General features: G+C 48.1%; 1 protein-coding gene across 2 annotated transcripts in view; it reads left to right on the forward strand.

Annotated features, from left to right (window-relative positions):
* Window positions 1-1,558: 1,558 nt before the first annotated feature.
* USP10 (ubiquitin specific peptidase 10) overlaps window positions 1,559-16,706 on the forward strand; it is a 55,059-nt gene continuing 39,911 nt past the window's right edge. The window contains exon 1 of one of the 2 annotated variants that reach the window (XM_075838283.1): window positions 1,559-1,688. In XM_075838283.1, coding sequence (XP_075694398.1) covers window positions 1,668-1,688 — 21 coding nt within the window. In that variant the 5' untranslated portion in view covers window positions 1,559-1,667. The remainder of the gene's footprint in view (window positions 1,689-16,706) is intronic. The other variant, XM_075838282.1, reaches the window with a different exon arrangement.

Genomic DNA, 16,706 nt, shown 5'->3' on the forward strand with positions numbered 1-16,706 from the left:
TTCTCTTTCCTCTCAGGTTTTCTCTTTCCTCTGTGTTCGGTCTCTTTCCTCACAGGTTCTCCCTTTCCTCTGTGTTCGGTCTCTTTCCTCTCAGGTTCTCTCTTTCCTCTGTGTTCTGTCTCTTTCCTCTCAGGTTCTCTCTTTTCCATGTGTTCTGTCTCTTTCATCTCAGGTTCTCTCTTTTCCATGTGTTCTGTCTCTTTCCTCTCAGGTTCTCTCTTTTCCATGTGTTCTGTCTCTTTCATCTCAGGTTCTCTCTTTTCCATGTGTTCTGTCTCTTTCCTCTCAGGTTCTCTCTTTTCCATGTGTTCTGTCTCTTTCCTCTCAGGTTCTCTCTTTTCCATGTGTTCTGTCTCTTTCCTCTCAGGTTCGAGGTCTCTTTCCTCTCAGGTTCTAGGTCTCTTTCCTCTGTATTCTGTCTCTTTCCTCCCAGGTTCTCGGTCTCTTTCCTCTCAGGTTCTCTCTTTCCTCTCAGGTTCTCTCTTTCCTCTGTATTCTGTCTCTTTCATCTCAGGTTATCTCTGTCTCTTTCCTTAGGTTCTCTGTCTCTTTCCTCTGTTTTCTGTCTCTTTCCTTAGATTCTCTGCCTCTTTCCTTACCGGTGTTCTCTTACTCTTTTCTCTTGTGTTCTTTGTCTCTTCCCTCAGGTCCTCTCTTTCCTCTATGGTCCTCTCTTTCCACTCGGGCTCTCTCTGTCTCTTTCCTCACCGGTTCTCTCTTACACTTTCTTCTTGGATTCTCAGTCTCTTCCCTCTGGTTTTCTGTCCCTTTCCTCTGTGTTCGGTCTCTTTCCTCTCAGGTTCTCTCTTTCCTCTGTGTTTGTTTGGTCTCTTTCCTCTGTGTTCGGTCTCTTTCCTCTCAGGTTCTCTCTTTCCTCTCAGGTTTTCTCTTTCCTCTCAGGTTTTCTCTTAGGTTCTCCCTTTCCTCTCAGGTTCTCTCTTTCCTCTCAGGTTCTCTCTTTCCTCTCAGGTTCTCTCTTTCCTCTCAGGTTCTCTCTTTCCTCTGTATTCTGTCTCTTTCCTCTCAGGTTCTCGGTCTCTTTCCTCTCAGGTTCTCTCTTTCCTCTCAGGTTTTCTCTTTCCTCTCAGGTTCTCCCTTTCCTCTGTGTTCGGTCTCTTTCCTCTCAGGTTCTCTCTTTCCTCTGTGTTCTGTCTCTTTCCTCTCAGGTTCTCTCTTTCCTCTGTGTTCTGTCTCTTTCCTCTGTGTTCTGTCTCTTTCCTCTCAGGTTCTCGGTCTCTTTCCTCTCAGGTTCTCTCTTTTCCATGTGTTCTGTCTCTTTCCTCTCAGGTTCTCTCTTTTCCATGTGTTCTGTCTCTTTCCTCTCAGGTTCTCTCTTTTCCATGTGTTCTGTCTCTTTCCTCTCAGGTTCTCTCTTTTCCATGTGTTCTGTCTCTTTCCTCTCAGGTTCTCTGTTTCCTCCGTGTTCTGCCTTCTTCTATTCAGGCTGTGTCTGTAGTTTTCTCTCTATTTCGCCTCCCGCTCAGGAGTCACGTGGTAGACTCCGCCCCTCCCTTGCTAGGTACTGCCTTCAGCGGGGTAGCGGGAGGAGGAGAAGGGCGTGGTTGCGCCTGCGCACTCCTGCGGAGCTGGGTAGGCGCGCTGAGAGAAGATGGCGGCGGTGGCGGGGGAAGCGGCATGAGCGGCCTCACTCATTGAAAGTGTCCAGCATGGCCTCCCCGGGCGCGCAGGTACGAGAGGGGCAGCCAACGGCCCCAAAACAGTCTGGGAGTAGCCGGGGCCTCCGACACTGCTCGGCCGGAGGAGCAGGGTGGTTGTAGTGCTAGGCCTGGCCTTATTTCTGCAGCCTCATCGGGGCCCGGGGCTCCGGATCACACGTGGGGCCTGATACCGGAGGCCTAGCTATGGGGACCGTCCAGACCATGCCACTTACCGCCGGTAGTCACCATAGCCCCTGCGGAGGGTGTGATGGGTGTGTGAGGGGTGCTGTATGGAGGGTTATGGGGGTCGCTGTGGGGGAGGGGAGCAGGATGATTGGGGGTTCTGTGGTGCGTTATGGGGTGCAGATTTGGAATGATAAGACTGGGGGTGATGTCTGGAGTTCAGGGGTGCAGCATGTTTCAGCTTTATGGGGTGACTGGTTATTCTGGGGTCTCCGTGTCTTGTATGGGGCATGACCTTGTGGGGAATGTTTTGGGGTGAGCAGGGTACCCCGCTGAATGGGGTTCACATCTATAGGGCGGCATTGAGTGTTTCCTGTGACCACAACAGGTGCCCCCCGAAACATGAGCCCGGGGGTCCGGCACTTCTTGCATTGTGGCCTCAATGCTGAGGTTTCGGCGCGGGGGTCGTCGTCCTCACAGTTTGGGGGCTGCGCCCTTTTTGTTGACGTGACGTCCGCAGTTTACGCTGGATTATTTATACCGTTTTAGCTTAGTGACCGTGTGCTGTAAAGAGGCGCTGCATCAGCAATCTGTATATTCTCCACGTGCTACACCGTTCAAGCTGTTGTCAGGCCGGGGGGGAGGGGGCAGTTTATTGCTCTCTGTTATCAGCCGTGGCGGGGGGGGGGGTGACTGTATAAGGCTTCGTTCACATCAGTGTCTGGCTCCGTTCACGGGTTATGTCTGATCTTTCAGTCGGGGGATCCCGTGAACAGAACCGTGACTGAAAAACGGAAACCATGGGTTTTCCATTATTTGCACCACCGTTGATTTCATTGGTGACGGATCCGGTGCGATGGTTTCCATTTGTCTCCGTTGTGTACGGGTTCCTTCGTTTTGACCGAAGTCGACTGCGCTATTCATTCCATCAAAGTGACGGAGCCCGTACACAACGGAGACCAATGGAAACCATCGCACCGGATCGGTCACCAATGAAATCAAGGGTGATGCAAATGGAAACCCATGGTCTCCGTTTTTCAGTCAGGGTTCTGTTCACGGGATTCCCTGATGGAAAGATCAGATGGAACGTCTGCACAGATCCCCCGACGTGAACGAAGCCTGGACCTGTCCTACAGTTTACTGTTCTCTGTTATCAGACATGTCAGGCAGGATGACCGTAGGACAGGTGAATACACTCTTTTGCTCCCTGTTATCAGCCATGTCAGGATGGGCAGAATCTGACTAGTTTTCATGAATGGGTTGAGTAATGGGAAGTGTAGAAACCTCCCTGCCCCTATGACAACTACTATATGTCACATCTCCGGTGCTGAGAACCTCCAGGGACACTTACATCATGTGACTGATATCCTCCTGTTATAACGCTCCCGCACTATTAGGCTCTGTTCACACGCTTAACCAAAAACATCTGAAATTACGGAGCTGATTTCTGGCGAAAACAGCTCTTGATTTTCAGACGTTTTTTTTAACAACTCGCGTTTTTCGCTGCGTTTTTTACGGCCGTCTTTGGAGCTGTTTTTCAATGGAGTCAATGAGAAACGCCTCCAAAAACGTCCCAAGAAGTGACATGCACTTCTTTTGACGAGCTGTCATTTTACGCGCCGTCTTTTGACAGCGACGCGTAAAATAAAGGCTCGTGGAAACAGAACATCGTAAAACCCATTGCTGGCAGTGGGCAGATGTTTGTAGGCGTTTTTTCAGGTGTAATTCGAGGCGTAAAATACCCGAATTACGCATGAAAACACTGCGTGTGAACATACCCTTAGGCCCTGTTCACACTGAGTTTTTTTGCAGGAGGAAAATTCTGCCTCAAAATTCCGAGCGTTTTTCGTTCGCGCCCATTGAGTGCTATGGGCAGAAAACGCCGCAAAATACGCTTTCTCTGCCTTCCATTTCTGTCAATGAGAGGTGAGAGGCGTAAACGCCCGAAGAAAGGACATGCCGCTTCTTTTTACCGCGAACCGGTTTTTCCGCTCGCGGTAAAAAAAACGCCCCCGTCTCCCATTGAAATCAATGGGAGGCATTTTCAGCCGTTTTTTGGTTTCAACTGTGTTTTTATTGAAAATTTTTCAACAATATACATATAACTTAGAGCAGCATGAAGGGCCATGCAATTCACATAGTAAGACAGTAACTTTCAATAGACAGACAAAACATCTGGGAAAAAACACAGGGGTTTAAGGGGGTGAGGAGGGGGGGGATAGTCGGAGCTCCACCTACCACCTAATCTTGAGTTCCCTGTATCCAATACTTGTCCCACGGGTCCCACACCACTTTGAACCTGTCCAGTTCATTGTCAATAGAGGCCGTCATATGCTCCATTGTACGTATTTCCCTAATTCTAGTTACTAAGTCGATGTGGGAGGGAGGGGTTGTCTGTCTCCATTTCCATGCTATCAACGTCTTAGCGGCTGTAAGAAAGTGTCGAAAGAGTCGAGCTGGTGATTTCCCCAAAGACCTAGGGGGAACATTTAGGAGGTAATGAAGAGGGTCTAAGGGAATATCCTGCTGCAACACCGCCAATGCCAAGTTCTTAACTTCCAACCAATACTGTTGTACCAGTGAACAGCTCCAGAAAATATGGAACAGATCACCTCTCTGACCTCTACATCGCCAGCAATCCGACGGAATACCCGGATTGAAGCTATGCAGAAAGGCAGGGGTATGGTACCAAAACATAAGGATTTTATATTGGTTTTCCTTATATGCAGTGCAGATGGAGGTTTTAGCTGCTTGCGACCAAATAATCTGCCACAATGAGAGCGGGATGGATTTATTCAGTAAGGCCTCCCACTTCAACATGTATCTATGCCCAGGCGGAGGGGAACCCTCCGGGGATAGCAATAATGCATAAATGGCTGAGATAAGCCCCCTAGTGGTGGTAGCATACCGACATAACCTTTCGAAGCTTGTAGGTGCAGTAACCCGCGTGGATCTAAAAGTTTGCTGCATGTAATGTCTAACCTGAAGATAGTGAAAGAACGCAGCGGAGGGAATATTATGATGTTTTTGAAAGTATGAAAACGGGTGAAGCTCTTGCGTGTGGGGATCAACCATATCAGCCAGGTGAAATACCTCAATTCCCGTCCACAATCGGACTATTCGGGAGGTAGTGCCCCCCGGGATAGTGGGAGTGTAGAGTACCGAAGTCAAGGGCGGGCAACCCGATGCCAAATGGAAGCGGTTTTTACAGGTTTCCCACACCTCCCTTTGAAATCTCATGGGACCCAATAAAGATGCAGTCGGCATTACTAGTGGGTCACCCCATAACAGGGAGTTTGGGTGGACCGGGGCCATCCATAGCTTCTCTATTTCGGTCCATTTATTGTACGCCCTTAAAGACACCCAGCTGGGTATGCGACGGAGGTGTGCCGCCCAGTAGTACTTCACCACATCAGGGACCGATAGCCCACCCGCAGATCGACCCGATAATAAAACTGATTTCGGAATTCGATGTCTGCCGGAGTGCCATATGAACCTGAGGATAGAAGACTGCATAGCCCGCAATTCCTTCATAGGTACTGCTACCGGCAAAGTCTCAAAGTAGTACAGTAATTTAGGGAGCAAGGTCATTTTGACCGCTGCTATGCGCCCAAAAAATGACATGGGAAGAGGATCCCACCTGGCCATTAGCTGACGTAGCTCTACAAACAGAGAGGGGAAATTAGCCTTGTAAACCGACGTATAGGAGGGAGTGAGTTGAACTCCTAAATAAGTCAGGGAGGTTTCCTTCCAGTTGTAGGTGTAGTTGTGTTTGAGTAGCTGGAGCTCCTGGTGTGGAACATTAAGAGGGAGCGCTTCCGTTTTAGATGTATTAGTTTTATATCCTGACAGCCTCCCATACCTACGGAGAACTGTAGTAAGGTTAGGGAGGGAGGTATGAGGTTTAGTGATAGTCAAGAGGACGTCATCTGCAAACAGGGAAACCTTAAACTCTTTATCTTGTATCTGGACCCCCGCTATATCCCTGGATTTCCGTATTTGAGCTGCTAAAGGTTCTATGCATAGCACAAATAAAAGTGGGGATAGGGGACACCCCTGACGTGTACCATTCCAGATTTGAAACGGAGGGGAGGTGGAGTGTGGGAGTTTAATTGCCGCTGTTGGTTTGGAGTAGAGACCACGCAGTGCTGTCAAATAAGGGCCCGAAATCCCAAATGAATTTAGAGTTTCGAACATAAATGGCCATCCCAAGCGGTCAAACGCCTTCTCTGCATCTAGACTAAGAAGGATCGCCGATTCCTTTTGCTTTTGGAGGGCATCAATGAGGTCAAGGGCCCTTCGTGTGTTGTCTCCTCCTTGCCTAAGAGGCACAAAGCCCACTTGGTCTTTGTGAATCAAAGAAGGGAGCCAAACATTGAGTCTATTAGCTAGAAGACGGGTGAAAATTTTTAGATCCGAATTCAGAAGGGCTATGGGTCTGTAATTGGAGCACTCTGCGTGGTCTCTACCCGGTTTAGGGATCAGCGTGATATGAGAATGCAGGAATGTTTGAGGGATGGGAGAACCCTGTAGGAATTCATTAAATAACGAAGCCATCCGTGGAACCAAGATCTCTGCAAAGGTCTTATAATACCCATATGTAAAGCCATCTGGTCCAGGGGCCTTACCACTAGGGAGGTCCTTCAATATATCAAACAATTCCTCCGCAGAGATCGGGGCATTCAGGGATGAAAGCTCCTCATCTTTCAGTTTAGGGAGAGCACAGGAAGAGAGATATGCTTGCAGCGTTTCCCTCCGACGAGCCGGATCAGGTGGTAAGGTATTTGGCAGGTGGTATAAGGATTTATAATAGTCATGAAAAAGTGTGGCTATCGTGTCTGGGTGATGCTGGAGTATGCCCGCCTTATCCCGAACCGCCTGTGGAGTACGAACAGTCGCCTGATCCCGCAATAGTCTGGCCAGAAGCGAGTGCGCCTTATTACCTTTGTCGTAATATTTCCTTTTTGTGTATAGTAATGACTTTTCTACCCCCTTCATAGCTAAGTCCTTGAGTTGTGCTCTAGCCTCTATCAATTTCCGTAGTGTCGGGACCGCCGGTTTAATCCCCATTTCTCTCTCCAACTTAGTAATTGTCCGATGGAGAGCCACCCGCTTGGCCCGAGAGTCTCTTTTCAATCTAGATCCCATTACTATGCATTGCCCTCTCATCACCGCCTTATGCGCCTCCCAAAGAGTGGATACTGAAGGAACCGATCCCTCATTAAGTGCATAAAATTCCCGCATATGCCCGGCCAGGCTGTCCCTAAGAGAAGGGGACTTAATCAAAGTTTCGTTTAAGCGCCAATGACATACTCTCGTATTTGGTTTCCCTATCTGTAGGGACACAGAAACTGGTGCGTGATCTGACCAAGAGATGGGGTCTATATTCGCCCCCTGGAGCGCACGGAGGGCAGGGACATTACCAAAAAAGTAATCTAAGCGTGTATGAGTGCTGTGCGTATGGGAGAAGAAGGTATAGGACCTATCACCTGGGTGATCCACTCGCCACAAATCATAGAGCTGGTGCTCTCTAATTAGTTGCCTAAAACGTGTAGAAAGTCCTGTAAGGGTGGGCGTCGGAGTAGCGTGTGTAAGAGAGACCCTATCCATGGACGTGGAGAACGGGACATTAAAATCTCCTCCCACCAGCCATGCCCCCCTAGGAAGCTTCTGGAGTTTAGAAAGGAGTCTACGTAGGAATGGAATCTGTGCGGTATTAGGAGAGTAAACGTTACATAAAACGATGGGCTGTCCAAGCAAAGTCCCCTCTATTATAACATATCTGCCTTTCGGATCTAGATGTGAGGTGTGAACTTGTATGGGGCAGGAAGCTGCTATCAAAATGGCCACCCCCTCCCTTTTGCGACCTGACGAGGCAGAGTACACAGCAGGATACGCCCCTCGGGCAAATTGGAAAGTTCCGGATGAATCTAAGTGTGTTTCCTGCAGAAAAGCAACTTCCGCTCCAAGCGATTTCAACTCCCTGAGAAGCAAGCGTCTCTTCACATTGGAGTTGAGACCCTTGACATTAAGTGTGACAAATTTAACCATGGTCAAAGATGTATGAAAGAGCAAAGAATGATGTGGAAAGTGCGGATGTATACAGCTCACAGTTATGTCGGGGCCAGTCCCATGTCGGTTTCAAAGCAAGCAGTGTTCTACGGCGTCCTTCTACCTTGGAGGTTCTTGGAGGATTCACTGTCGTCTCAAGTGTTATTTCGGATGAAAGTAGGAGGGGAGGGAAAGACACTGGGGTAAAGACGTACCAGGGAGACAATACACATATCTGCAGTGAGAACAAAGAGAAATGCATGAGATCAATGAATTTCAAACACACTCAGAAAATACTACCAGGGAGAATACTATACCCTGGGGCGGGTGATATTAAAGCAAAAGAAAGCTGGTAATACAATATTACCCTTTGCAACTCTCTCTAAAAACAGAGGGAGAACTGCAAAACAAATTACCCCTATCAAAAAAGGAGGTCGGGTCTCAACAGTCGAGGAACCTAGTACAAAAGTACGTATAAATACGTACAGGCCGAGAAAAAACAAAAAGGGGGTGAAAGAGCCAAGTGTATCCCGGGCAATCGCGCCCTGCCACAATTTACGTTAACGAATTAAAGCGAAACAACATAAAATCAGAAATATAATCCTAAATGCATTTTTAGCCTAGGATAGTGCAACTGGCGAAGGGAGCAGCTGGTATGGGTGACCAGGCTCCTTCACATATATTACGGAGGTGCCGTGTATCTGCGCAGCGTCAATCAATTCAAATCAGGTCTTGGTGAACTTCGGGTAGACTGTCGTCTTGGAGAGGTCCTCCGCTTATTTCGGACCGACTGCCAGACTGGAGGTGGAGACGAAGGCGGCAAAGGAGTCTCCCAATTCTGCATCTTGGGCGTTGGTATACCAAGGGAGTCACAGAAATGAGGCAAATCCCCTGGGTACCTCAGGGTTGCAGAAACACCATCTCTTCGGGCTGTAAGGGAGAACGGAAACCCCCATCGATAAATAATATTGTGGTCCCGTAGGGCTGCGAGAAGTGGACGAAGCAGACGTCTTTTCTGTAACGTAATCCAGGAGAGATCCGGGAATAACTGAATCGGCACACCGGCATACTCCAGGTCTTTACGCTGACGGGCTTTAAGCATAATGTCCTCCTTAGTGCGGAAATCCTGGACACAGCAGATGATATCTCTGGGCTGAGATGTAATGGATTTTGGTTTCAGTGCTCTATGCGCTCTGTCAAGCGGTATCCGATTAGACGGGGGTGCACCCAAAAGGTCGTTAAAGATAGTCTCTAACACGATGGGAAGATCTTCAGACCCCGAGGGCTCCGGTATGCCCCTTATCCTTATATTATGACGGCGACCTCTGTTATCCAAATCCTCTAGATGCAGTTGCATATCTCTAATGGACGCCAGCTGGGAGGACACTGAAGACTGTATCACAGAAACATGGCGCCTAGTGGCATCGTGGTCATCTTCTAAAGCCTCCACCCTCGTAGCAATCTGCTGTATATGCTGCGACACCCCCGCCAATTCTGAACGAAAAGCTGCCTTCACTTCTTGTATCATACTCTTAAAGTCCTCTTTAGTGGGCAACTGTGAGAAACATTCCCTCCACATAGGGGGCACATCTGAAGGAAGTGAGGCTGAATCCTCCAGGTCAGAATCTGAGGCATATGCAGGGGCCTGGGCATAGGGGGTCAAAGATGGTGTATCCCCCAGATCGTCTCTCCTCCCCGGCTGCTGGATCGTGGGCCGTTGGGGTTTAGGTGCAGGCCAAATCTGTAGGGCCATTTGTGCTGAGGGCTGTGACATTGGTGGTTCAAGCAGGTGTACTGGGGCCTCTGACTGAGCTGATGCTCCTCGTGGCCTGGCCTTCAGCCGTTTTTTGGTGCAGTTTCCGCGTCAAGACTTGTAAAAAAAAAAACTGTGAACAGGGCCTTATACGCTCCGGACTATGAGGGTAGGTGGCCATACATATTAGATGAATTTTGGTAGGATCTGCAGATCATCATATGTGTATGGGGGCCTCTGAAGGCAGATGGGGAGAGCGGACAGTTGGATTTCAGCATGCCCGATCCTTTGTTCTCAGGGGAGATGAGCCACAACCAGAGCGATCTGTGATCGGCTTATTCCCCGCTCCCTTTCAGAATACATGCGTGCTCGGCTGGGCCCAGTGTTCTCGTGTATGGGGGGATCTGGAGGAATAGTTGTCAGCTGAGCGATCGTATGTGTGTGACCAGCCTTACCTCTACTCCGTGTCCTCTGCTCTGGCCGATCACGTGTCGATCTTCTCATGTCACGCGTGTGTCCCCGCAGTGTAAGGGATGGTCTTTGTATGTTGACCGCTCTGGTCTTATTCTTCAGGGGTCTAACGCCTGTGGCTCTCCAGGGGATGTGAAATACAACTCCCAGCTGTCAAAGCATGCTGGGAGTTGTAGGTATTGAGGGGTTTGTGGAAATACATGTCAGGCTGCTGATGTCTCAATACGTGATGTTTTTAAACCAGGCGCGGGTGTATATTGTGCGGATGTGACGCTGTAGTGAAGTCGAGACTATCAGAGCCGTTACATGACCTGCCGTCGTAGATTCTCTGACGTTTTTTACTTCAGGGAGAAATGTTGTCGTTTCATAGATCCGGTGCTTTACCACATATTTTCTCCATGCGCTGGTGGAGCAGCTTCCGGTGTATGAACCTGGTACACGAATAAATAAAAATGGCTGCTTTCTTCTAGAAATGTGGACCACAGGTTGTGTGTGATGGCCTCATGCCCTAAACCGGAGCTGAGCTGCAAGACCAGACACAATCCAGTCAAAATTAGGGAACCCCCTATAATCAATGGGTTTTGTCATGCGCCTTTGGTGTTTGTCATTTCACAAATCGATATGAACAGAACCTTTAAAAGAGTTATAAGGTGATGTAAAATTGTTTAATTCCACAGGATAGGCAATTAATATCTGATCGGTGGGGTCTGACTGACTCAGCGATCAGATATTGATTGCTTATCCTGAGGATAGGCCATCAACTTTACATTACCGAATAACCCCTTTAAATAACTTTCGATAGTGATGACGATCCTTTTATATGTCACCAATTTCTGATTGGTGGCAGTCTAATTCCTGGCATTCCCACCGATCAATTGATTGAAGGGGCCACGTTGACCCGGTGAGCTTTGTGTCCTCTTCATTGCTTACCCAACACAGCGCCGTGTATTCAGTAGTGGTTGCACCTGGTACTGCAGCTACTTGCAGCTCTGTTCCATTCAAGTGACTGGGTCTTCAATATTAAATTCCTGCAAAACCGCTTTAAGAAGGGAATGGGTTAAAGGGGTTGTCCGGGCTCGGGGCTGTTTTAAATACCGATGACTTATCCACAGGACCCGCGGATGACTCCGTGTGCTGGTAGCAGAAGGTACCCGCCATAGTATACGGCTGTCCTGGGTTACTGCAGCTCTGCTCCTATTCACGGCCGCTATACTGTGACTGGAGCCTTCTGCTTCCAGCACTGACCACAGCTGATCAGTGTGTGGTCCGGTTGTTGGACCCCCCATGATCATATACTGATGACCTATCCTATGGATAGGTAATCCGTATAAAAAAATAAAAACCGCTCCCCTGGTCTGGACAGCACCTTTAACTTCTCATCCAAATATAGTTTGTGCATAATTCAGGTTCCTTTAGTTCATTTTAACACCTCAATAATGTCGCTTATTTTGACAAAGGGGTTCTCATTTATCCCCAATCCACAGGACAGGTAATAACTGTATGATTCCTGCAAGTCCAACTGCTGGGGCCCCCAGTAATATGTGAACGAGGCTCCTGTGTCCCCCGTCTGAATGGAGCGTTGGACACGCGTGCGCACTACTGCTTCATTCATTCTCTATGTGACGATCTCTACTTGTTAGGCATGTGCGCCTATTCTACGCCGGAAAACTGGCGTAGAACCTATAGAAATTCCCCCGAATGTGGCTCTTTATTTATTTTTTGCCCGGCTTATAATAGCTAGTGACTAAATGTTATTTTAGCTGACCGTTCCTCCCGACTCCCCCATATACATGCTTGCTTGGCTTGGGGGATGTGTTTTTTAATAGGAGAGGGGAATAAACCGCTGCTAGACACCTCTGGCAGCGGCTTATCTCCTACGGGAACAAGGAATCGGGCATGATCTGTTTTTGGGAGGGTCAGGACTCCTCCATACACATTAGTCAGCTGGCCCACCAAAATTGGTGTGTTTTGGCGACGCTCCTCTAATGTGTATGGGGAACCTTTAGTTACATCTGTGCTGATGGTTCTCTTTTGGCTGCAGTGTTGGAGCAGGCGGCGGTAGGGATATTCCCCATATGAGGTCGCTGTATTACACTTTAATTTGAATTTATTAGAAGCTCGCGTCTCGCAGTAATCCTCCGGCGCAGTCACTCGGTCACAGAGCGGCTGATGAATATTTTGGCCGGAGGTTTTCTGCTGGTGATGACTCTTAGTCCCGGGGTGAATCTCGCAGGGATCTTTTGCTGATGGGCCCCGTCTACCCTCACTGCGGAGCTACGTGCAGAAGTCCTAACCGTATTACCAGCTGGAGCGACTGGCAGAGCCGCGAGGAGAGCGCATGTTCAGTCCGTGCCGCACATGAAACTTCTTGTTAATGGCCCAGTTACCCGAATATCCACATACGATTGTGATTTGACCACATCTGGGCAGCACATCAACTGCTTCATGTTGCGATGCCTTAAGTGTGTGTTCACATGCTGCGGTCATATCGGGTTGTTGCCGCGGTTTTCTAAAATCCTGACAATATTACCGCAATGCGTGAATATAAACACTAACTGTGTGACTTCTGTAAATGTTAGAGATGGGAGAATTGTTTAGTCACCAGCTCATATCGGATAATATAAAGAACCATTTGCAAATTGTGTCCTTAAATTCACCGAATTCGAATCTCTAGCTTAGTGATCCCAACACATTGAACGTGAGCGCGAGCTTTAAACCTAATGATCGACAAAACTGGAATTTGTGGGAAGTGTATAAGGCTCGTTCACACTGACCAATTATTGAGTGATGGTAAAAATGAGTCCGTGTAAAGGGCTCGTTTACATCTGTTCCGTCGTTCGTCGACATGCTGCGCTATTTTGTCCGCCAAAAACAATCTGTGACGGAAGCCCCTAACAGATGCAGATGTGAGCAGCCCCTAAGATATCTGATTATTATTACCTCTGAAGCCCTGTTCACACCTGCATTGGAGGTTCCGTCACCGATTCTGTTTTGTTTTTTTGCTGGAAAAAAATGACAGAAGCCGTGATGGGTTCTGTTGGGTTTGGTCATTCCGTGCATCCCGATCTTACGCTGTTCTCGTTATTCTGCTCCTATGACGGAGCAGAACGACTGAACGCAGGTGTGAACGAGCCCAAATGCGGAGTGGAAAATCTGTGTTTGATAATCTGCAGCAAATACACTAGGTGTGAACTCCGTCCAATGCTGCTCATGTCGGCAGGCAGTCGCTAGTCATTGCTAGGTATCTATGGCGCTCTGTGCCGGCAATGAGGATCATCCTGATGGAAATGACCGTCAGATCCAGGCCAGCCGTCATTCCATTTGAGGTGTCGTTCCATGTGAAGGGGCCTGTACTGTCTTTGCTGCTTCCTGTGTCTCTCGGGGTATGTTCACACAGCATGCGGGTGAGGCTGATGTCAATAGAAAGCAGCCTCTGAATCCAGGCGTTTTTGTAGCCTATTTTCAAAGTTGTTTTGTTTTTAGCTGGCGTATTTTGAGGTGTATTTTCAAAGTTGTTTTTTTTTTGTAGTATCAATGAAAAATCAGCCTAAAAAACACCAAGAAGTGACTTCTCACTACTTTTTTGAGGCGTAAGTTTTAAATTCAGTAGCGTGTGTATGTGCCATCAAGATCAATGGGAAACTGATTTCGGAGTGTATTTCGGAGTGTATTTCGGAGTGTATTTCGGAGTGTATTTCGGAGTGTATTTCGGAGTGTATTTCGGAGTGTATTTCGGAGTGTATTTCGGAGTGTATTTCGGAGTGTATTTCGGAGTGTATTTCGGAGTGTATTTCGGAGTGTATTTCGGAGTGTATTTCGGAGTGTATTTCGGAGTGTATTTCGGAGTGTATTTCGGAGTGTATTTCGGAGTGTGATGTCAGTATTTTATGCTCCAAAACATGCCTGGAAATAAGCCGTGTGAACATCCCCTCACTCGCGTTGGTCCGCGGCATTGTCCGTACGGCCCCTGTGTAATCCGCTGCTTGGTCGCTGGTGGCAGCCGCATCCTGCGCTGTGTAAACCTTTATTCATCCGTCATTACTATTCACTACAACTGCAAGTCACCGTGATTCATGCAGAATAATGGGGGGCCGGATTAATGAACTTTCTGTAAGGATTTATACCCTGCCAGGGACTGCCCATTGTTGATCTGGGGTTTAACTCCTGCACTGCTGGCGGCTCCGTACAGGCTGAACACTTCTGTTTCTTGTCGGGACTCGTTACTGGTTTGCGTTTTATGGGCGATACAAAGGAATGAGGTTTACAGGTTTCCCTGGTCACTATTATGAGATGAGTGTGGCGGCTGATAATGGCGGCCTGCTCTGCAGTCATCTTATCACTTTACATTCAGGAGGTGAATGGATCCTCCCTCTGGTGGTGGATGAGTAGTGAGTAATACTTGGGAAAAGACCTGACGTGGACTGATGGTGTTAAGTTCTGAGGGGTGTTCCAGGACGCTGGTCCTCGCGGTGACAATGTGACGACCCGTCTTGCGTGTGGTCTGTGCTGAGCTGAGGGTTCTGCATTCTATTTAAAGGGGCAGGTCCCTTCCCCCACAGAGCCCCGTTCACAAGGTAGAGGACATATATCCTGAGTATATTGCTCTCTCTCCCTGGCAGATATTAGTGACTTGCATGTGGTCAAGCGCAGCTAATAGACCCCAGACCACAGACCGGAAGGATAATGTCCAGTATACGAGGCAAATAACCCAGCAGAGCGGTCCCCCCGTCAGGTTCTCTGGAGCGGTCTCCTCCGTGCAGTGTAAGGAGTGAAAGTTGCAGCGATTTGTTGAGGTGTAAACCAAGTGTTAGGCTGGGGGGGGGGGGGGAGGGGGTGCGCTCACTAATATATTGTCCTTCTGCATGTTTCTTGTAAGGATTGGGCTGGGGGGTGCGCTCACTAATATATTGTCCTTCTGCATGTTTCTTGTAAGGATTAGGCTGGGGGGCGCACTCACTAATATATTGTCCTTCTGCATGTTTCTTGTAAGGATTAGGCTGGGGGGCGCGCTCACTAATATATTGTCCTTCTGCATGTTTCTTGTAAGGATTAGGCTGGGGGGTGCGCTCACTAATATATTGTCCTCCTGCATGTTTCTTGTAAGGATTAGGCTGAGTACCCATGGAGCTGATTTGCTGCAGATTTTGCCGGCATTTTGTAATCCAATACCAGAGTTGGTTCCAGGACTATAAGGCCTTTTCTTTATAGATTTCTTCTGTTTAGATTCCGTTCCTGGTGTTGACTTAAAAAAAAATACATGAAAAATCTGCATTGTGGGAACCCAGCATTATCCTCTGCTGGGACCTGCTCCTGGTAATGGGGCACACAGGAGGAGTGTCAGGGAACGTTACTGAGTAGTTTGAGGTTTATATAGTGAGATTCCTTTAATCTGGCCTGTATGGACCTGGTGGATTATCAGCGCAGTCATGAGACCCCCTTTTACGTGACGTGTGGCTACTGTGAGCAATCTTCATGCATTGATGGTGGGTTTTCCGGTTGTTTTTCTGTGCTCCACATTCAAATAATCAGACCACTCTTCACACCAGGACACACCTATGATCTCTCTCTGTGTGTGCGCGTGTGTGTGTGTGTTTGTTTGTGTGTGCGCGCACCAGCTCTTCTACTACAGATTCTGCCTTCCAGCTGGCAAAGACCCAACCGAACCTTTAACTCTTTACCTCCCGTTGTAGAATAGGTCTAGTTTTTTTTATAATGTTTCTATATTTATCTGGCCCTATCCTGGTGAATGCACCTCCAATACCCGGGGGAAGCAGAGCCCATCAAACATATCAGTATGTTTGGAGGGATAAGTATAGTCCCCCCCGTATTGTCCATTCCTGATGATCCTCATTGATATGACTCCTTAGGCTCCTCTTACCCAGGCAGTTATTACGATCGTTCGTTCACATACTTTTTTTCATCGTGTCGGCGGCACATCACAGGGAGGTGTCGTGCCGACTAGCGCCAATTTTTCGGGTTGCGTAAAAGATCTGAACAGCCAATAAACGAGCGTTTGCTCAATTATCGGCTGATCGCTGTCCTGTTTACACAGGGCAAGGATCAGGAACGAGCGTTTATACGATCATTGGCCCGTGAAAAGCCTTTACAGTCAAGATTTTATAAGGCCATGTTCACATGTTGAGGATTAGATAATTTAGGCACGGTTCTGCACATACTTGTTGAATCTCCTGATATTCCACATCCAATGTAAATGAACCCGTTCACCTTCTCCGAAGAAAATTAACGCAGAATAATGAACTCTTTGCTAGTTTTAAAATCTGCCAATTCCATACTGAAAAGTGGCGGATTAGCTCCATTGAACTACAGCCAAACTCATCAGAAATCAGAATTTCTACCACAGATTTTCTGCAAAATCCACACCAAATTTGCCTATGGCAAATCGGACACCTGAACATAGCCTAACAGAGCACATCAGTCACACGTATGGATGTAAAGCTCCCTGGAGGTTCTCAGCACTGGAGAGAAGTAGTAACCATAGGGTGCCTACAGTGGCTGATGGAGAACAATAGATTAGTGATGTCACACACCAGTGATAAGCCGTCATACATTAGTGATGTCAGATCCCGTGC

This window comes from Rhinoderma darwinii, chromosome 9, assembly GCF_050947455.1.
Source record: "Rhinoderma darwinii isolate aRhiDar2 chromosome 9, aRhiDar2.hap1, whole genome shotgun sequence".
NCBI lineage: Eukaryota > Metazoa > Chordata > Amphibia > Anura > Rhinodermatidae > Rhinoderma > Rhinoderma darwinii.